The sequence below is a fragment of the Numenius arquata genome, chromosome 1 (genome assembly GCF_964106895.1).
Source record: "Numenius arquata chromosome 1, bNumArq3.hap1.1, whole genome shotgun sequence".
Lineage (NCBI taxonomy): Eukaryota > Metazoa > Chordata > Aves > Charadriiformes > Scolopacidae > Numenius > Numenius arquata.
In genome coordinates this window covers 54,902,916-54,925,615 of record NC_133576.1, presented here as the reverse complement: position 1 = coordinate 54,925,615, position 22,700 = coordinate 54,902,916, and the positions used below count along the sequence as shown (strand labels likewise).

At 40.0% G+C, this 22,700-nt stretch overlaps 1 protein-coding gene across 1 annotated transcript in view; it reads left to right on the top strand.

The window, feature by feature from the left end:
• MBTPS2 (membrane bound transcription factor peptidase, site 2) overlaps positions 1 to 5,100 on the top strand; it is a 30,450-nt gene extending 25,350 nt beyond the window's left edge. Inside the window, exons 10-11 of the mRNA XM_074154403.1 lie at positions 2,120 to 2,195; positions 3,538 to 5,100. Of these exons, the coding sequence (XP_074010504.1) occupies positions 2,120 to 2,195; positions 3,538 to 3,760 (299 nt within the window). The 3' untranslated portion in view covers positions 3,761 to 5,100. The remainder of the gene's footprint in view (positions 1 to 2,119; positions 2,196 to 3,537) is intronic.
• The last annotated feature ends 17,600 nt before the right edge of the window (positions 5,101 to 22,700 follow it).

Genomic DNA, 22,700 nt, shown 5'->3' with positions numbered 1-22,700 from the left:
GTCACAAAAAGGGAACGAGGTTAGTGACCCATTCTGAATGTAGGCACAACTTCAGGTTCAGGATGGTGACTTCTTAGTGGCCATTAGGTGTTAATCAAGAGGCAGTCAAGCTTTGATATTACACTATATTCACGTGTTTTGAAACCTTTGAATACACTGGCTGCCTTAGCCATTTTGCTATTTTGGCTCATGAACAAGAGCTCTGATCAGATGTTCTGATACCAGCCTTCAGCTTGATGAGTTGTTTGCTTTGGATATCACTTGACTTGGATGCCTCTGACTTTCTGAGCTGGGTGGTGTCCAAGATTTGATTTCTGTCTGTTATGTTCTTCACTCAGTAGTCCAACGGACTTATTTATTTTCTCTCAGTTCCCTAAATCAAAGTTCTTTCTTAAGCTAAGGTAAGAGAGAACATGATTTTCAAACCGTCTTGGCACAGCTGTGGCAGTTTTGCTATTGGAAAGTTCTCTGCTTGTTGCCACATCAAACCCATTCCTTCTTCGGGACTCCTTGCTATCCAGATCTCTCCATCTCATGGTATGCTTGCTGGTTGTACTAATTTTCCCTTCTGACTCATCAAGAACAGAAGAAAACAGAAGAAGAAAATGTGTTTATGTGACTGAGTGGACCAGTTCTCTGCCTCGTGTGCCTTTGGAACTTCTTTCGTCTCATCTGTGTTCCAGTGTCCTTGAATTGTTTATTGAACCTGAAGAAATCTGATCTCACTCTTAACTAAGATATACTTAGCAGCACTTTTGGTATGTCATGTACTAGTGCTGAGGTTTCCAGTGTTCTCTTAGCCTATGGTTTTAGAAGCGTGGGTTAAATTGTTCCTTTCCCAAGGGGTGTGTGTATTGAGTGGGATTTGAACTCCTGCTTTCACCTGTCTCTGTGGAGATGGTATTTCTTCTGGCTATAACTTTTTCCCAAGTTGGTAGGGAAAATTCAGGCCATTGTGGCTGGCCTCAACTCATGTCCAGAGTTGTTCTTTAGGGACAGAGTGACTATTGTCTTCAGGTGGTTTTCTATTTCTGCCTTAATTTACTTAAATCTCTTCCTTCTGGGGATAAGACTCCACTATGCTATGAGTGGAGCCTTCTGGTAGGAAAGGTGTCTCTCTTCCAGCTGTCAGAGAACTAAGGCTTTCAAATGGTCCCTGAGGCTGGCAGACTGAGACTGCTGTTTACTTCAAAAGACTGCATCAAGACTTTTTATGAGACAACCCAGATGGAACATCCTGTACTAACAGAGTGCACTCTGGGAGGTCTCAAGCTACCTCAGTTTTCTTTGAGGAGTTTCTCGTAAACATTTAACATTCAGTCAGCTGAAGCTTCATGTACACCTTCAAAGAAGTTACAGTACTAAAGAAGTGTTTCAAGGTTGTGTGGTACTTGACACTGAAAATTTCCAGTCACTATTTATATGAAGGGTGCTGTGTCCCATCTCCCAGGTTTTTAAGTTGCACTGTTATATCTTAGAATCATCTGAAGACGGGGAAAAAAAACTAGTTAAGTACTGGCGAACGTGTTAAGATGTGTAATGCACCCGTGCATCATCTCCTAGCCTTTGCTTTCTCAGAGGGACTCTAGAGCTCTGCTCCCTATCGGCCCTGCTCATATACCCCCTCAGGACGGGGGTATCTTCTGCAGGTACTGAGAGAAAAGAATTTTCTGGCTTTGAGAGAAAGTACCCACACATGTGCACCCGCAGTGTGAATGTATACATGTGGTCTGCATATGCTGAAAAAGTCTGGTATCTATAATTTCTTTTTATATATTTTTCTTTGAAAAGGACTTAAATTACACAATGTGGTCTTTATGACTACAGATATCCAGTTGCCTCTGAAAATATATATCTTAGATCTACTTTAACTGAAATCATGCTAATTATATTTTGTGGAGTGACTTTACTATGATAGTGACCATGTTTAAGAAAGATTTAATGGCTGCACTCTTTTAAAAACAAAGACCAAGCACAGCTATATTTAGATTGGTTATTCATCCTTGAAGAAATGTCATTTCAGATCTTATTTTTTTGCAAAATTATAATGTAAAATTCATAATGTTATGATCCTGGAATGACTGTTCATGTTTTGTGTATCTTTATATTTTCATTTCAGTAAGTCTCAGCAGTTTTGTACCACGACAAAACTTTCTAAGCATCGATGTGCCTGTGGTGATAGAGACGTTTTGCAAGTATCCTTTGAAGTCTGCTTGTTCTTCTAAGGCAAGAAGGGAAGTGTTTAGAAGTTGGTGACCCAGCAAAATTTCAGTTGGATATCATTTTAGACAGGATGCTCTGAAACATTTCTGTAGCATTTTAACATCTTTATCCCATCTCTGCATAGATTATTGTCCATGCGCCAAGCTCAAAATGAAATCTCTCACTTTATTGTGCTTAGCATGATATTTTTGGTCAGTGCTTTTTTAACTCACTCTTGAGACTGAGTCCTAACAGCTCTGACAAGAAAGTCAAAGTAATCCTGAATTTACGGCAGGACAAAAGAGATGTTATTGCTAGCTTTGTTATGTCAGAGTTTTATAATTTTTGAGTCGTTATACTGAACTAAATAACAGGGTATGGTTGTTGTGTTTTTTTCCTTTTCCTTCAACAGAAAAGAAAAAACTTAGCCTATTCAAAAGGTAGGATTATAATTCAGGTAAAACATGCTTATTAATGAATGACATTATATGTATACATATACATAAAGGTTATTAGGCTTGAATATGGCTAATCTAAGAACCCTTAACCTTAGAAACTGTAAAGTTTATGTGTGGTTATAGAATAATTAAACAGCATAGTTCAGATTTGTCCATAAAACTAAAGATGCTACATAAGCTTCCCTTTTCTGGAAACGCACCAAGGTTCACGCTGACCCAGCTGCTGTCTGAGTCATATGTCTTACTGTCCAGCCATTGTATGATGGAGGTAGGTATGAATGTTTGCAAGCCTTTACCAACAATAAAAATTATCTACCCTTGCCTCATTCTCCATGCACCTACACGTACAGAAATCCACTGAACTTTTCTGGCTAACAGATAAGTAGGAGAGAGAGGCCAGATTTCCAATTATATTCTAGCCATTTACTTATTCCAGAGAGGGAGTGTTTTGGAAAATATTCTCAATCATTATTTCATACTTAGGTCATAGGTCTAGAATACCTTCCTACTTCAGGCATGGTGTCAGAGCTATAACCTTGCTCCAAAACCACACAAAGCAAGGGAGGAGGATGGGCAGCATTAAGTGTGGTCTTGCTGTCTCCTGCTTTCATCTGAGTTGTGAAGAGTGTGGGTTGTTTAAGTAACCAAACCTAGTGCTTAAAAAAAAATGAATCTATAAAGGCATTTCTCTGAGTTTGTACATTATGGTGGAAAAACCATTGAACTTATAATTTCCATGAAACAGAGTAGTAGCTAAAAAAAAATAAATAACCCTCATATGTTCCTGCATACTAGAGATAAAAAATATGTTTTGTATTTATTTTTTTTTTTACATTATCTTGGATATTATTATTGAACCTTAATTAATGTCACCCAGATACCTAATTTCACTGTCAGGAGCACTGGCAGTTATCAATGCTGTACCCTGCTTTGCTTTGGATGGTCAGTGGATATTAAATTCATTCCTGGAAGCTACTCTGAGCCCCCTGGTTGTAGAAAAACAAAGCAGAGAGCTTGTTGGCTTTTTAATTTTGCTTGCTGGTAGTGCACTTTTGGCTGCCAATGTTGCACTGGGACTTTGGATGGTGACAGCACGATAGAACATTGGATGCTCTTTCATCAGTTCTCAAAGTACACAGAAATAATGAATCCATCGCCTTTTAAAGTTTGTTGAGTACTCAGATTGAAATAATTCCCTTAAAATGACACTGAAAGAACAATCGCTGGTGGATGCTGTTTTAATTTAAATCTGTACAACGTTATGCTTGTGGTCATGAGAAAACTAATAGAAAGAAGTAGGAACCTTTGCATATACTCTTTATGCACTGTACTAATTTTGGAGAAATTGCATTGTAAAGTTTCACATTAAAAAGCCTAAGACTTCATTAATTTAGATCTCAAAATAAGAGAATTATTTTGCCTCAAACATTTGTAAAGTGGGAGAACAAAAACACTTAGGTTTTATTTTATAATTTGGATAATTGTCCAAAAATCTTGTGTGGGATTTGATCATTTCTTAGTCTCATGAGCGTCTTGGTTTTGGTTTTTTATTCTGTTGTTCTACCAAACAGGACTCTTAAGAAGCCCTAAAGTCTGATCTCAAAATGGTGAAAAGCTAAGAAAATGATTACCATGTGTTAATGAGGAGAGAGAGGCCATATGGGTTAGTATCTTTCCTTTCAGCTGGCCAAAATGGACTGGAAGCATGTTGTCCTCAGGATGTATATAAGAAGTGCCAACGTCTGTTAAGAATGAGGCATGTGGGAGAATAACAAAGCCCACATGTCTGTGTTTCTTACACATTCAGTTGTATATTATCATACACAACTGAAGATTTTTTAAAGGCAATATTTGTCAGCAATAGCCACTAGATGACTGAAATTTAGTTTCTGAGTGCTGAAGTATGCTGTGCACAATACAAGTGATAAGTAATGTTTGTGATGTTTTACTCAGAAAATAGTATGTGTTATACTTGTTTACAGTTAAAAGTGAAACCGGTTGTTTTTATGGTGTCTGTCTTCTGATGCGATGCATGTAATATGTACAGTAACTCACTGATGGTTTTCTGTCTTTCAAAGGGGTCTTTTCCTTTGCTAGGATTCATTCTGTTCAAAGATAGCTAACAAAGATGTTTAACTGAAGCAGGTCTTGGATCAGAATTCTTAGAGGAAGAATATGATTGTGAATTGAGCTAATTAAACATTTGGCTTTGCTTTCTAAAATGAATACAGACCTTATCCTTGTTCTTAAAAGAACAGTGGAAGAACAGTTGGTGTTTTGCTGACTGAAGCATGCCTGACCTACTTTGAAGCTCTTTAAGTCTGTAATATTTTGTACCTAATAGGACTATATATTGACTGTCATACCCTCCTGTGATATATTGCCTGGTTTATATCAATCAGGTTCATTCAGCCGCTTGCTTCAATATAGGCTGATATTTAAAAAAAAAAAAAAATTGCTCTAGTTTGGGAGCCTGAATATTTGAAATAGGGATATTTTGAAAAATGCCCTGCAACTCCTGTCTCATACAGTGCTCCCCATAGGAGCTGCTGCAGCTCAGAGCTCCTTTACAGAAATGGCCTTTCCATCAGGAGCTAAAGTGGAAGCTAAGCTCACAGTATGGGCCTGCAGGGAGTACTGAAGCATTCATGGCCAGCTACCATAGATTCTCTTGGCACTAGAGGTAAAAGCCTGGGTAATTTTAAAAGCACCAGTTCCTGGTGCTACTGTATGGATTCATAACTATCATGTTTGCATTTGTCCACTGATGTGTTACTTTATTTTTGCACAGTATAGCCTTCACACTTACTTAAGATATATTCTTTTCTTACGATGATGCAAGCAGTAATGAGAGAGCATGTTTGTTTATTTGTTATTGTGTTAGTTTACTTACCTCTTCAGTGCTGTCATGGGCTGGCTGGGCCCATTTTCAGTCATTTCAACTCAGGCATGTCGGCACAGATCCCGGTAAGAAAAAGTAAATCCTCCGGTCAATCCAGCATGAGTCGGTCCCTTTGGGGACTATTAAAAGTCACACAGAGTGCAAGAAAGGAAAAACAAACTATCAGAAAATGCCATCAGGCTTCTCCTCCTTCTCGAGACACCCTGAAAGTCAAACTCATCATAGAATCATCGAATCATAGAATGGTTAGATTTGGAAGGGACCTTAAAGATCATTGAGTTCCACCCCCCCTGCCACGGGCAGGGACACCTCCACTAGAGCAGGTTGCTCAAAGCCCCAGCCAGCCTGGCCTTAAACACTTCCAGGGATGGGGCATCCACAGCTTCCCTGGGCAACCTGTTCCAGTGTCTCACCACCCTCACAGTAAAGGATTTCCTCCTAATATCTAATCTAAATCTCCCCTTTTCCAATTTAAAACCATTACCCCTTGTCCTGTCACTACATCTCCTGACAAAGAGTCCCTCTCCAGCTCTCCTGTAGGCTCCCTTCAGATATTGGAAGGCTGCTATGAGGTCTCCCCGGAGCCTTCTCTTCTCATGGGAGTGACTCTGTGCCACTCTCTGTCTCTGCATCTTGTCCCATCTACAGTGTACAACATTGATTTGCACTTCAGAGTTTTAATGCTATTTAGTAAGACAGGATATTTACTTTTCAAAGTGGATACTATTTATGTACCAGAGTTGCAATGCCGTCTTATTATCTAAAGCAACAACAAATTAATCTATGGTGATTTTATAACTATTCTGTGAAAAACATTTCAAGTTTGATACTTTATATATTCATGTTGATTACAACTGCTTGGGACAATCTTTTAGCATAGTGCCCTTCCTGGAGTCGTAGGCAAAAGATACAAAAAACCAAAGTTTCTGATTTAACATACACAAGTTACATCTGCTATAATGAGGCTGGCAGGTTGTTCCTGGTTATTTAATGTGCTACCAAAACATGATGTTTTACCAAAGGAAACTAATTCCAGTTTATTTTACTTTACACAATCACTGGAAGCCACAGTTCTACTAAGTAGAACTTCAGTCTGCATTTGACCTCATAATCAAAAAGAGGGTGGAGAAGACATCAGTCATGATTTTAGCAGAATAGACATGCTAGTATGCTGTAAAGACCCTGGTTATCTTTTATAGGAGAAACAGTACTCACAGTGTTTAAAAATAATTAATGGGTCCTTTTCTTTGTGTGCTGGAATTCTACTGAATAAGGGTCCAATTTAGGTGTGTACAGGTGCTTTGAATCAAGACTTCAAGCAAACTGGGTATGAATGGTGACCCAGCACATCTTAGATTACCTGTGGACAAAGATAGTAGTTAAGTTGGACCACTCTCTGAAGAAAAAGTTCTTCAGTGGATCCATTTCATTCTCCTATAATCCTAACATAAGCTAGTGCAATAGATACAGTTATTGGGAGGAGTTTTGCTGGGGTTTTGTTTGTTTATTTAGCAAGAGAAAACACAGAAGGACCAAGAACGTTTATTGTGTGCTGGATTTTTACTCTGCACTGTTTGCTGTTTTTTCTATTTCTGTTTTTGTAAAAATTGAAAGGAAGTCATTCCTTAAAATGAAATCTTTCCACTTCTCATTCTAATTAGTCCCTCAGAATGTAATATATTCTTTAATACAGGATCCATCAATATAATTATAGGGCATATTAACTGGAGTATAAAACAGAACACTCTTAAAGATCGGATGGATACTACTATTTATGTATATACTATGCATTTGAAATCTGTATCAGATGGAAAAAGTAATGTCTAACATTGGGAAGTGTTATATGTAGCTTTTACTTGAAAACTGCCAGAAGAATTCTGTAATTATAATCAGTCATTGTTCTGATTTGTTTTTATGAGATTTTTTTTATATCAGCAAATACTTCCGTAGCATGTCCTGATAATCCATGATACGACGTGAAAGTGGCTAACTTCTTAGCATGTGGAAGTTACATGCTCTTTGCTAACTTAGGAAAATAAAAGCAGCTTGCTTCTGTGCAAGTTAAATGAAAGAGACTTCACAAGAAAAGGCCAAACTTGCAGATTAGTCATACCAAATATATGACCAACAGTGGAAAATCTCTTAATTCATCCATTTTATTTAGAATGAGACAAGCAACTGTATTGGTAGTTATATTTTTCAGTGATGATGATTCTGCATTTGCATATATGTGTGTGTATACATACATATAATAAGGTACATACACAGCCACAGTCTGTATTGCTGCTTTTTTAGGGATAACTTAACAGCAGTCGTCCATATTCTGCAATGAAGGGTTTTTTTTCCTTTTCTTTCTCTCTATGAATTCCATGGCTTTGTCTGGATTTTAAAATTGCAGCTATGTTTTTCTCCCTTAACTGATCTAACTCTTCTTTATTAACAGAAGACAAGCGATGGATGTAATGTAACCACAGCTGCATCAGTTTTGCTCAGCTGATGTTTAAAATGTGTTTCTTGCTTTCTGTGAGGCCTCAGCTACAAGCTTGGTAAACACAGACTTTTCAGGGCAACTAAAAGAAGTCAGCCTTAGAATCCATCACTCTAAACGCTGCTGTTTCTGCTGTTCTGGATGATAACTGGGGTGAGAGAGACTGTGTAGATTATACTGAAGAAATAACGTTTTCAGGACAGACCTTCCCATGGCAGTCAGGATGTTTCAGCTTTCTTGAAATAAGGATATATTTTTGTTCAGTTTAGAACACCAGCAATCCAAGTTTTCTAATAAGTTTCCTACACATTTTACATGATGGCAAAGGGTGACCTGTAGCAATTAAGTTTTTAAATAAATTCTGTATGGCTTCTGTCTGAAAGATCTGAATTTGGATCTGGATATAATTTATGACAGATGAAGAAGGGTTATAAAGATTTATGTTGCCTAGTCTGTATTTAATTATTTTAAAAAGACATGCGTTAAACTCTAGAAATAAGTAGTTATTTGTAAAATATGCATTCTATACACCCGCATTCAGACCAGTTCGCACAAGCAGTCTTGCCTCAGCTTTAGTCTTGTGACATTGTGAGTAAGGAAACAAGGAATCTAACTCAGGTAAGATCCAATATTAGCAGTTATTTTATACCCTTTTTATCCTGAACTTCATGTAACACTATACATAGATTAGTTATTTAATGTGGCTGAGTTATCTGGGGGACATATCCTGTATTAATGCAGCATTTGGGAAGCATTGTACTAGGGACTGCCAGAAAATGACTCTTTCTTGTTCCTTGGACTCATCCACTATGATCATGTGAAGCACAGATGGCAGCAACTAAGGACAGTGAAGAACCTCAGTTTATGGCAGCTTTATGAAACCTTCACACTGCTGACCCAGCGTGAAAGGACAGGAACAAAGAGCAGGATATGACACTGCAATTCCATTCATTCCGTTTACATCGGCATGAAACGTGAAAAGAACTTGTAATTAACATTTCAGAGCACGCAGATATATTTTCCAGCCCTTCACTGAATCATTCAGTGACTGGTGATCAAACTTCTTGGTGTTTTTTTTTTTAACACTTTGTCATTCCGTGTGGTGAATAAGTGGCATGGGTAGTTGTACCTTATTTAGTGAAATGGATGTTTCTCACCTCTAGGTGTTGATCTTGAGGGTTGGTTTTTGCACCATCATAGCGTAATTGACTGTCACTTGATACTAATTTGAAAGTTTGGAGGCTATTTCCAAGCCGTCACTAGAAAAATTTAGTTTCTTCTTTCCCAAGTTGTTTGTTAATATTTTAAATTCCTTCTTTCCTTACATAACTTTGCTTTTAGATTTCATATGCTCAGATGATCTTATCTGAAGCCCGTCAATGGAATATGTATTGTTTTGAAATTCACTGTGGTTTTTTTTTCCTCTACATAGCCTTATTTTTCACATTGACTCACAGCTGTGGAATGTTAGATTTCTAGACCCTTTGTTCCCACTATGCATTGTTCATGATCATGGTTTTTTTTTTTTAAAAAAAAAAGGAAAAAAAAGAAAGCTTCTTTTTTAAAATGTCAGCTAACAAATATATGGAACGCTTTGAATAATGTATTGTGCTTTTGTTTTGCTTTTTTTCTCTATTTAATCAACCAAACAATAAGTATTGTTTTCTATGTATGATAAATGTATCCTGCAAATAAATTCATTGTTTGATTGTTAATGTGCTTAAATCTGTTTTTAAAAATAAGGTAAGAGTGACATAATTCCATATATTCCTTATACCATATTCTCTCATGTATTCTCATACTCTTCATAACGACATTCGTATTCTCTTTCTGGGTACCAATAAGGTACCACTATCCTTTTCAGTATCTGGCCACCTCCTAAAATTAGTAACTATCACTTTATTTTACCTTATTTACCAGCTTATGACAGTAATAGTTTGAGTTATAACAGAAGTACATGCAGACAGACACCTACATGTTATTCCAGAGTAAAGCTAGCTTCATTTTAGTGTGACCAAGGTACATAGTGACTGCCTTATAGGAGCAAACCCCTTTCTCTTGCCTTAGTACCTGTGCGATTCTCTGGTGGAGTTCTGGACTTCTGCTTGCTTGGTTTGTAGTGAAATATTTGACACAGGATGCCATAGTCAAGGTAAGTGAAACCACCTCTCTGCGTGTTAAGAACAGTCCTATGTGAAGAACTTAAAAAGTCAGATCTTCGAATGACATTAAGGTGATGTTATGTATCACGACCTTTGATTTGTATAGATATGCCGGCCCAGAGCTGGGCACATATCCTGCTAGTTCTGAACAAGTTTACTTAGGTATCCAGATGCTCTCTGGGGCTGCGTTAGGATGGTGTAACCAGGTTGTTTAGCTTTATTTAAGAATGAAGCTTTACTGCTCTGTTTCTTGAGCAATCTAGAGTTGGCCAGGTTATTTGTACTGTGAACTACATTGTCCTTTGTTGCTTATTGGACAAGCTGTTACTTTATACAAGCGGAGCTGTTTCAGCAAGCACGGCTTTGTTCCCAGATAAAAGATTACCATGAGAAATAGGCACAAAGCACGGATTGGACACATTGGTAGGATTTCCCAGATAGGTCGCTATGCAATTTTCTGAATACTTGCATGAGGAGATTGTTTTTCTTTTTTTTTTTTTTCTCTTTTTCTTCTCTTTTTCATGTTAAAGGTAGAGACAATATTTTTTGTGAAGCAGTTAAGCTTCTAGGAGGGTCCTGAGGTTTTTCAGTTGATTTTGAAAATGTTATCCTTTATTCTGATTATGTATGTTCTGTAGTCTAGAATAAAATCAATTATGTCTTAATGTCATGTTGAGGAATGTTACCTTAATCGCTAATATAATTTCAGGATAAGATTTAGAAAGAAATACTGTATCTATGAGTCTTACTGCTGGTAACTTTATAAAGAAGGCTTAATATAATTCTTCCTCTGATCATACCAGTTTGAATCACCAAGCAGAAACATTCCTAAACATCGCTAGTAGGTCTGTATGTATTGAACTGACCTAAATACTTTTTAAGATTTTTATGAGATTTTGATGTGAACTACCCAATGAAATACAATTTAAGGTTTAATTCTAATCTTATGGTGGTAAGATGGGAGAATCCACAACTTTCATGAGGTCTAACCAGCAGTCACCCAGATTTCTACCAACTTTTTCCCCCTTTTTTTACCTCAGACAGATGTGGGTCTGGTGTTTATTTGATGCTTTTAAGGCTTCAGTGTTGTTGAAATAGCATTGGATGTTCTTACCAATTATGTATCTTATTCTCTACATTTCTGATTAATTCTACCTCTTTTTAGTTCTTTGTGAATATAGTAGTGGCTGAATAATATGTAACCGCCACTTCTGACAGTCTTGAAAACACATGGTCATACATCCTTTATCATTTCCCCTGCAAGGAATCTTTCAAGCCAAAAAGAAATATTTTTCTTTTTTTATTCTTTTTTTTTATTATTAAATGTTATCCTTTATATTTGCTATTGTATTATGAAAGTCTTTGTGTCTTTTTCCGTTTCACAGTTCTGTGAGGATCTCTATTAAAATATTACCAGATATTCTTAAAAGTGTGAATTCCTCTAAGCCTACTGGATTTGATTCAGTTACGCACATAGGCATCTGGTGTGGTCTGAGGTATCCTAAGGTGTTCTTAGGTTAATGACTTGGAACATTTTGAAACTCATCCCCCACTTTTCTCCTGTTGGTTTAGGTCTTAGGGTTTCTAAGACCTACGCATGGGGTTGGCAGATGTGGGTGAGGCCCTATAGGAGATCAAAGGCATTCTGGACCAGCAGCTGGATACTAGGAGGGGTACCTGAGGGCATTTTGTATCACACCAGATGCTTATATGTGGGCAAAAAATCAAGGCAGACTGACTCCTTTTCTTTCCTTGCATTGCTTTTCTTTTTGACTCATGAATTAAAGTGGAATACAAGGCTTTTTGAGCGAGTTTTATTTGACGTAATAATACATCTACACTTTTCTGTTTGTTCTTAATATTGCTATACAGGCTGTTTTATAAAAGTTGGGCTAGCAGAATACATGCGTTCTCCTCCTGCTTCTGGATCTTAGGTCTGGAAGCAGCAGAAATGGGTATTGCTGCCTTATCCACAGCAAGAACAAGGAAGGCTTATTTTATAAGGAAAATACCGTCTGCCTCCAGATGTAGAGTGGTGGTAACAGCAGTGCACAGATTTACAGGAAGCGATGAAGGGGCGCCAGGTGGAGACAAGGCTGTGTGAGGGGACTATGATCATCTTGGCCAACTGCCACAATTGTGTACTTGACCCCCTTTTTTTTTTTCTCCCGTGCAGGAGAAAAGAATCGGTGGGTCTTACAGTTAGGAATGGGACAAAATCAGGGAAGGGCTGTGATAGAGAGAGGTGGTTTGTTCATTTACAGAATCTTTAAATCAGAAAGAGAGCGTGTGTACTTTACAAGTGGAGATATGAGTGCTGTTTAGTAACTCCATGATAAGCGTTTTTACTACTTTTTTTTTTCCTTGAAGCATTTATAGACCTGACCTGCAAATAGAACTAACAAACTTCCATCATGGGTAGAAACATTCCATGTAGTAAGATCAGAGAGGCAATAAAAGCCTGTCCTTCTAGATAGCAGTTCAGGGCATTTAGACCTCAGAGTGGTGTCCCTCCCCCCTGTTTAAGGATCGGGCCCGATCGTGCTTTCAGTTAGTCTGGATGCAAAGTCAGAACTTTTCTCCTCTTGCCACATTCCCTCTTCAGCACGAGTTGACCTCACAGGTGCAATTAAGAAAAATTAATCAATCCATTTTTATAATGTTTTGCCCCTTGGCATTGTTTTCATTCCTGCAGCTATTTGAATAACTAGTAGAAACTGGGCCAAACCACCTGTATCTCTATCATCGCTACAAAATCAACAAAGGCAGATTATGAACATGCATTATAAACCACAAATTCCTGGGTACTTACCACTGATTATACCAACAAACTCTTTTTTTTTTTCTTCTCCTCTGGGACTGTTTACCGCTCTTTATTATATGATTGAATTTATTCCCTGGAGATGTTCTGCAAGGCACTTGCAATGCTCAACGTGCTGCAGCGCTGAAGGAAAAAATGGGCAAACCAGAACTTGTATTGTATGCTTTTTACAACCAGATAAAATTCACTGTTTCATTTACTGGACCGGTGCAGATAAGTTATTAGTCATATATGAAGGCCCTCGTTATTTTTCCACCATTTATCTATCTTCAAAGTTACTTCTAGAGAGAGCACATCAGTAGTTAACTGACCTGGCCTCTGCATACCACTTTAGCTGCAATTAAATACAACTGAACCAGAAGTAAAAATATTACAGAAATAGTTGTGAAAACTTTAGCATATTATCAAGCAGTATTTTTTCATAAATGTGCAGAAACCTATTGTCCACGTGAGAATTTACCTAGCTGGAAACTGCAAAATTTTTTTAATCTTTATTTTTCATCTTGACATGAAAACACCAAAAGCAATTCTGAAGAAAACATCTCAGCTTTCACTTACAGGTTAACTTGGAGGGGCTCACTTTTAGCATGTGCAAATGATGGTGTAAAAATTAAAATGTATCATTTAGCAACATGATATTAAATGGGATACTAATTGTGATAAATCACTTTGTTCTCGTATGTATGATTCTCCAGTTCATTTCCCATGCTAAGTCAAATGCAAGTGCAATGCAGATTATTTGTATGAGCTTTTATAGCTGTATGGTGAACCTGGAGACATTAAGGTTGCAGCCAAACCAGGAGTCCAGGTTTGGTGAACTTAGTTCATTATAGCAACAAGGAAAAAAAAATCTTGATAGTGAATGTAGCTGATAAAGGAGTCACGAAACCAAACTTGTCATACTCTGATAGCAAAGTAAAATAGCAAAAAGAATCCAGAAAATGAATGGTCATATGGGTTTAAAAAATAATAATGTTTATTATTAATTACAAATAAATAAGTAAATAATTTGGAAAAATGCCCCTTAAATAAAGGCCCTCTTCTAGATCAAAAGGGTGCTTTGAAATGCAAAATAAACCTCTTTTCTTCTGCCATAAGTTTGTGTATACACACAGATGCTAATTTGATAAGCACTCGGTTAACTTCCGCTGACCTGAACTGTCATCAGTTTAGATAAAAACAATGATTGTCAGTGGCCTTAGCAAGCTGTGAAACATACAGGCTGTAGCTGCAGTGAAGGGAACTGAAATGGCATTGTCAGATCAATAAATTAGAGCTTGCAGTGAAGAAACGGGGTTCAGCAGCTCCATATGGGCCTTGGATTTGAGATCTCCCAGCAGGACAAGTCACCCGCTGTGCTACACCTTCTCTCTGTGACCTGCAGCGTCTGTCAGGGCCAGACTTGCAAAGGGACCTACAGTCTTAAGGAGGGACTTAGGCCAGCGGAGCTCACCAAGCTCTACATTTAGGACCTTGCTTGCCCTGAGGTCAACAAACCTCCAGAACTAGTTCAGATTTTTACTTGAAATAGCCCTGAAGTCATCTTCTGCACATGACCAGCCCTGCCACAGCAGAAGAGCTCCTGCACAGGGTTGAGGCTGGGGTCTGGCAACGACACATGCTGTTCCTCTCGCCCCAGAGGCTCAGTCGAGCCCTTGGTCTCAGCGTGAAAGTCTTAAATCAAGCATCCCAGAAAATGCAGCAGGGGTTAGTTCTGTCTTTAAAAATGCTGTGTGCATGGGTGGGAGCAGGATACGGCAGATGGGAAACAGCCTGGATACAATCCAGTGTCTGTTTAGTGAACCACTGTCCAGACTGTTTATGCAATACTATAGGTGAAGTCGAGGTCTTGGCCAGGATCTACTTACAATCTCCAGGACAGAGCCAAGATGTTTCCAGGAATGTTTTAAATTGTGTCTTTTGGTTGTTGGTTTTTTTTAATCTTTGCTGTATTTGTTTTGGAGCATAAGGAGTTTGGTCTCCAGGGCCATCAATATCATGTAGCAGTCTGTGTGGGGATATGTCTCTACAAATGCGTACAAACCATGTAAGAACGAAATGTTTTCTTGTTGGAGAGAAATGTTAAAGAGATTCTGTCAATTTTAAGCTTTGGGGAAAACCCAACTATTATTTTAAAGAATGAAAGCGCCTTAATATTTGAATAGCTGTTCTGCTTTTCTAGAGTGTTTGCTGAAATACCTTTGATATGTTTAAAAAACCATAAATCTAACTTTGCAGCCTAGGAAGCGTACAGCTTTGGCTGTGGAAGCTTATGAACAAAGGAGCTTTGAAATGGGCTGTCTCCTCTTCAACTGCTCCAAATGTTTGACCTTGACGTATCATTGAGAAGAAACTGTGGCAAGCGTGTTGTTGATAAAAGCTTGCTGTTCTCCAGCTGTAAGCGAAGTCATCTGTCTTAAGAACAGCTTAAATTATTAGCCAGGCGGGCATCTGAAATTAGAGATTTCTGCTGCTGCATCCCAGGCTTTGGAATGCTCTCCTATGAAATCCAACACTGCACTGAGACAATTAGACTGATACCAGAAAATCGTAGGTTCAAATTAAATGGAGTCCATGAAGTAAGCCCTGAATATGATACTCACACGAAAACAGAGGCAAATTATGCACGAGTAATAAGGCTGTTATCAATATGAAAATATAAAGGACTCCTTTCTTCCATCCTTATTCACCACAGACATGATCTGGCTCCGCTGACATCAGCAGGAAACATCCTGCCCCTTTATGGAGTGGAGTATCAAGTATTAAAGTAATGGTAGAATAAGGTGACATATCCTAAAGAGCAGTGACAGAACAGGACCTGCCAAAGTAGGAAAAGTTTCCTTGTCCCAGTTTCTTCAATCTATAGAATGAAGCAAGGGGTTTCCCTTGTTGTAGTTAATGCATTTTGCAAAACTCCTTACTTGCATAGTGTAAGACATAGGCCTATTATTCTAAGCACATCTTGTAAAAGTTATTTTGTCTTGAAGGGTAAGGATGTAGCAATCAAATGGAATTTGGAAGTTTTCTCTGCTTTGGACTGTAACAAGCTTTCAAGGCTGCTGGTTGGTTGAACAGGGTGCTGCTATGACGGCAGGAATTCAGGGATTCAACCCCACCTAGCTTGAGTCACTTGCTTTAGGCATTTGGATAGTCATCTTTTCCCCTCTCTATAGTCAATGAAGAAAGAGATACCACCATGGATAGCCACCCGAGGACCAATCATGCTGTGGGGTTGCTTCTTACGCAACATACTATAGGCAGAGCCTGAGTATGCAGCCTAGGTACAGCCTGCTCCACAGTCATGTTGAAGAAGGAATATATAAATAGGATTGCTCAGAGCACCTAGACCAGCAGTATATGGTGTAATGGGATAAAACACTACCCCACGAAAACCATATAAGTAACTTGAAACCAGTGAGTATTACAGTGCCTTATTTCTTCTTTCTTTCTTTGGTCCACAGCACATTAATGAATAAAAAGCTTTGCATGTATAAACACTGGTTTGTGGCTGATTGCTTTACTCAGAAGGTCTTTATTCACGCACACCACATTCCTCTAAAGAATGTTTTAGAATAGGTTCTAAAAATTGTAAGTACCATTCCCAATTTTAAAACATTTTAGTCTAGTAACAGACTATCACTTCTTACACTTGCATATGTCCTTAAGATCACCAAAACACAATGTTGAACAATTTGTAATTGCTAGTTATCTGGCATTATTAATCACTTCTTATTTTTAAAGTAAAAATTACAATAAAGGAAAAAGTGAAGTAAACAATACAAGTTTACAATAAAGTAAAAATTACAAATTGGCAGCCATCTGGGTCTTGGGTTACAGGGAGCGCCAGAGCCCTCTGCAGCAGTGAGAATAGCTGTGTGAGGTGTAACCAGGCGGATGATCTGCTCAGCCTGGTGGCAGAGCTACGAGAGGAAGTAGAAAGGTTAAGGAGCATGAGAGCCTGAGAAAGAGATAGACTGGTGGAACCATGCTCTGCCCTGCCTGAGACAGAAATGGGAACAGCTGCTGGAAAAAAACACAAGATCAAGGGGATTCTGTATCCTTCCCCTGACAGGCTGAAGGCAGTAGCTTAATGGAGAGGAGTGAATGGAGGCAAGTCTGTGCACAGGGTGGGAGGTGAACCCCCCCTCTTTGCCCATCCTGCCTTCCCAGGTGCCTCTGTACAACAGGTGCAAGGCTCTGGATGTGGAAGGACAGTCAATGGATGATGTGGATGATGGTCCATATCCACCACAGGCACTACCAAGGTCAGAAAAGCCTGTCCCTGTATCATGACCACCTCCACAGGGAAGAAAAGATGGGGGCTTTCTGAGGTGATAAGAGCCAACAGGGAAACACTGGGGAAATACCTCAGAAGAATTAAGGGATGTTCCTCTAAGAAGGTGACAGGACCGACAGCCCAGCTGAAGTGCCTTTACACCAATGCATGCAGCACGGGCAACAAACAGAAGGATCTGGAAGCCACTGTGCCGCAAGAAAGCTACAACCTAGTTGCCATTACTGAAACTTGGTGGGACAAATCCCATGACTGGAGTGTGTCTATCGATGGCTACAGGCTGTTCAGACGGGACAGGTGAGGAAGGAGGTTGGAGGCGTTGCCCTCTACATCAATAAATGTATAGAATGTGAAGAGCTGTCTCTCAAGAAGAGCCAGGAGCAGGTTGAAAGCCTATGGGTAAGAATAAGAGACTGAGGCAACAAAGGGAACCTTGTGGTTGATGTCTACTACAGGCCACCTGATCAAGGGGAGCCTATTGTTGAAGGCTTCTTATTCCAGCTACAGAAGGCATCGCACTGGCAGGCTCTCGTTCTGCTGGGGGACTTCAACCACCCTGATACTTGCTGGCAAAGTAGCACAGCAAGCTGTATGCAACGCAGGAGACTCCTGGAGTGCACTGAGTACAACTCCTGAAGACAGGTAATAGCCCTGCCAGAGGGGATGTGATACCGGACCTATTGGTCACCAATGTGAGCTAATCAGTGAGGTCAAGACTGGAGGCAGCTCAGGTAGCAGTGATCATGCACTGACGGAGTTCGCAGGCCTGAGGGATATGGGTCAGGTGAAGAGTAAAGTCAGGACCCTGAATTTTAGGAAAGCAAAATTCCAGCTCTTCAAGGAGTTAGTCAATAGGACGCCCCGGGAAACTGCCCTGGGGAGCAAAGTAGCCGAACAGAGCTAGGAAATCTTTAAGGATGCTTTCCACAGAGCACAAGAGTTCTTGGTCCCCAAGTGTATGAATCAGGAAAGAAAGGCAAGAGACCAGCATGGCTGAGTTTGACCTGCTGGTCAAACTAAAGGGCAAGAAGGAAATGCACAGGAAGTGGAAGCAAGGCAGGTATCCTGGGAAGAGTACAGGGGTGTGTCCCAGTTGTGTGGGGATGGGGTCAGGTATGCCAAGGAGCAGCTGAAACTGAACTTGGCAAGGGATGCAAAGAAAAATAAGAAAGGCTTCTACAGGTAGGTCAGCAGAAAAGCAAGGTCAAAGAAAGGGTAGTCCCCTGATGACCAAGTCCGACAAATGGGTAGCACCAGATGAGAAGGCTGAGGTACTCAACAACTTTTCTGCCTCAGTCTTCACTGGCAACCTCTCTTCCCACATCTCTCGAGTGGATGGACCACAAGGCAGGGACTGGGGGAGAAAAGCCCCTCCCACTGTAAGAGAAGATAAGGTTTGTGAGCACCTGAGGAACCTGAACATACAGAAACCTATGGGACCTGATGAGATACATCCCAGAGTCCTGGAGGGAACTGGCTGATGTAGTTGGCAAGCCACTCTCCATATTTGAAAAGTCATGGCAGTCAAGTGAAGTCTCCAGTGACTGGCAAAATGGAAATCTTGCACCCATTTTTTTACTATGTAGAAAGGAGGACCCTGGGAACTACTGACCTCCCAGACTCACATCTGTCCCTGGGAAGACCATGGAACACATCATCCTAGAAGCTATGTTAAGGCACATGGGGACAGGGAGGTGATTTGAGACAACCAGCCAGCAAGTGAACCATCTGGCTTCACTAAGGGCAAGTTCTGCCTTACCAACCTAGTCATCTTCTATGACTGAGTGACTACATCAGTGGACAAGGGAAGAGCTATGGATGTCATCTCTCTGAACTTCTGTAAGGCCTTTGACGTGGTCTGCCACAACATCCTGCTCTCTAAGTTGGAGAGACATGAATTTTATGGGTGGACTGTTTGGTGGAATTTGGAGGAATTGTTTGAATGGTTGCATTCAGAGGGTAGTGGTCAACTACCCTCAATACCCAGATGAAGATCAGTCCCAAGTGATGTCCCGCAGGGGTCTGTACTGGGACCAGTACTGTTTAATATCATTAATGACACGAACAGTGGGATCATGTGCACCCTCAGCAAGTTTGCAGACGACACCAAGCTGAGTAGTGCGGTTGACGCAACTGAGAGACGGGATGCCATCCAGAGGGATCTGGAAAGGCTTCAGAGGTGGGCCTGTGCAAACTTTATGAAGTTCAACAAGGCCAAGTGCAGGGTCCTGCACCTGTCTTGGGGCAACCCTCGGTATCAATACAGGCTGGGGGATGAAGGGATTGAGAGCAGCTCTGAAGAGAAGGACTTGGGGGTACTGGTGGATGAAAAGTTGGACATGAGCCTGAAATGTGTGCTCACAGACCAGAAGGCCAACTGCATCCTGGGCTGCATCAAAAGAAGTGTGGCCAGCAGGTCAGGGGGGGTGATTCTGCCCCTCTACTCTGCTCTGGTGAGAGCCCACCTGGAGCACTGTGTCCAGCTCTGGAGTCCCCAGCACAGGAAAGACATCAACCTGTTGGAACAGGTACAGAGAAGGGCCACAAAAATGATCAGAGGGCTGGAGCACCTCTCCTATGAGAACAGGCTGAGAGAGTTGGGGTTGTTCAGTCTGGAGAAGTGAAGGTGACAGGGAGATCTTATTGCAACCTTTCAGTACCTAGAGGAGGCTTATAAGAAAGATGGGGATAGACTTTTTAGTAGGGCCTGTTGTGATAGCACAAGGGGTAATGGCTTTAAACTAAAAGAGGGTAGACTTAGATGAGATATAAGAAAGACATTTTTTACAATGAGAGTGGTGAATCGCTGGCACAGGTTGCCCAGAGAGGTGGTAGATGCCCCATCCCTGGAAACATTCAAGGTCAGGTGGGACAGGGCTCTGAGCAGCCTGATCTGGTTGAAGATGTCCCTGCTTATTGCAGGGAGGTTGGACAAGATGACCTTTAAAGTTCCCTTTCAACCCAAACTACTCTATGATTCTATGAAAATGAGTCAGAAAAGTAGACAATAATGTTAAAAAATGTTGATGGTGAAGAAAGTTATTTAGAAATCAACCTAGCTAGGATAAGCTTAAAAATAAGCCAAACGCATGCTAAAAGACAGGGATTCTCAATTATACGCGTGGCCTCAAATGGCCCCTTTCCACCTTCCACACTGTACATCTCTGGTCTGGTTGTAAGTAATTACATTTTTACCTACAGAATTGTTCATTAGGCTTTTCTCTGTCTTTCTGCCAAGATCAAAACTGAAGATTGGAAAGCCAGTTAGAAATGTCAGAGCTGATTACCATGTTCATTACCAGTTTGACACTGAATTCACAACCTGTACTTCTTCTACCTCCTGCCTTTCCCAGCACCTCCCCCACATCCCCATCTTGACTTCACCTCCTCACTAAGAAATCTGGAACCACTTTGCAGAGTTATTAGCATCTGCTTGACTTTGTTTTGTCAGTAAAAACATGTTTTTTAAATGAAAAAGTGAGAATTTCACAGCAAGCCATTCTTATGCAGTCAGGAGGAAGAAAAGGAGGAGGAAGGCATCTTGCGTTTTACTCCTGAGTTAGCTGAGGCAGGACTTAATTAGCAAATATATTTGTCAACCTTTCTGTTCTCTACATCTCTTTAAAAGAAATGACTGTGGTGGTAGGATTGAGAAGGACTGTTTATAGAGTTATGCCTCCCTACCTAGTTGTGTTCAGTTTGCCAGCTGTGGCATCTATTTGAAAGGCTGCACTTTTGCCTGGGGATTGTTAGTGGCTTATATATACCAGGTTATATGCTTTGATACAATCCATAGCTTAATGCTCTATCTCCCTTGAGGACACTAGAGATGCTAGGGTAAAACCTGGATTCATGCTGAAGGGTAATTTTCTTTGGAAAGAAAGATATTTTTACAGTGAATAAGCATTACATGCATCATATAAAGATGCGGCCAAGATTCTGGAAAGTGACTACTGAATCTAGGTCCATTTTTTTAAGATTCCCATTCTAAAGGATTTACTTTTCCAATGCAACAGAGCAGAAAATCAAGTCCTTTAAAAAAACCAGCCTGCACAGCAGAATCATTGCTTACTATACAGTAACACTTGTGTTTATATCTGTTAATGTCTGTGATTTACATCTCACTGAAAGAAAAATGAAAAAGGTTGGAAAAACTGAAGACAGGTATCAGTAAGGGCACTGACCATATTGTTACATACAATCAGACTAGTTTCCTGGACAGCTGAAATAATAGCAGCCAGCTTTAGTGCTCTTGAACCAGTTTCTACTGGTTGATTGCACGTCACAGTAAAGTCTGCAATGCAACTGTCATCAATATCAGCAGCACCTTAATTGTGACACCGAGTAACTATGGCAGCTGCTGAGAAAATCTCCACATCTGCCCAGACTTCGTTTGGCTTCTAGGAGAACCAGGGAGATGACAGTCTAAGTCGCAGAATATTTCCACCATTAACAAATCGGACTAAGTTTTACAGAGCCTGAATTAAACTCTCAGCTCAGCCACTGTAAAACAGGAGCAATAATGTTTTGATGTTTTTCTGATCCCTTTTATTTTCAGTATTTGGATCATAAATTCTCTGGGTAGAAACTCCCTTTTCTGACTGCAGTGATGTGAGGATGTAACTCATTTTGGAGAGGGGTATCAATACCTCCAGGGGTTGATACAAAAATGGTTTAAGAGTAGTGTGCACTGGAAAGACTGGCTTCCAGAAAAGAGATACTAGCTCTTAAACATGATTTCTGTTACACAGTCCAAACCCAAAAAGCAGTATGCATTTTGAAAACAAATTCAGTCAAGAAGTCAGCAACAGTGCAAGCAGAGCAAGAAAAAGAGGTTGTAAACAGCAGAGAAATCAGAAACTGAAGGAATGAACATCATACAAAGGGCTCTCAGCAGGAGGGGATGCAAATGACTAGTATCAAACAGAATAAGGTATGGCTTAGGAAAAGAAGAGAAAAGGAAGATAGATCTGAGAACAAACAGTGCTTCATTCAGAACAGGTTGGGCAGGTGACTGTGCAGTTTGAATGGGAAGATAGAGAAAGCTCCCCTGATTTCTAAATAACAGATAAAGATGCTACAACGAATGAAAGATAATAAGGTGAATTAGGTATCAAAGAGCTATAGACAGAAACAGGGCTAAAGTAGCATGCAGCAAATGAAAAACCAAGCTGATGGAGGTGAAATAATTGGGAGAGCATTAAAGAAGGAGGCCTCCAGTTGGCAAAGATGTTAAGTGATGATCACACAAAAGAAAGAAGTGGAACTGAGAAGACAAGATGCTCAGAGGGGGAATGGAAGAGGTAACTGGGGCTTGAAACTGCAGAAGGGATGTAAAGATTAAGGAAAGATCATATAAAAAGCCATTGCTTC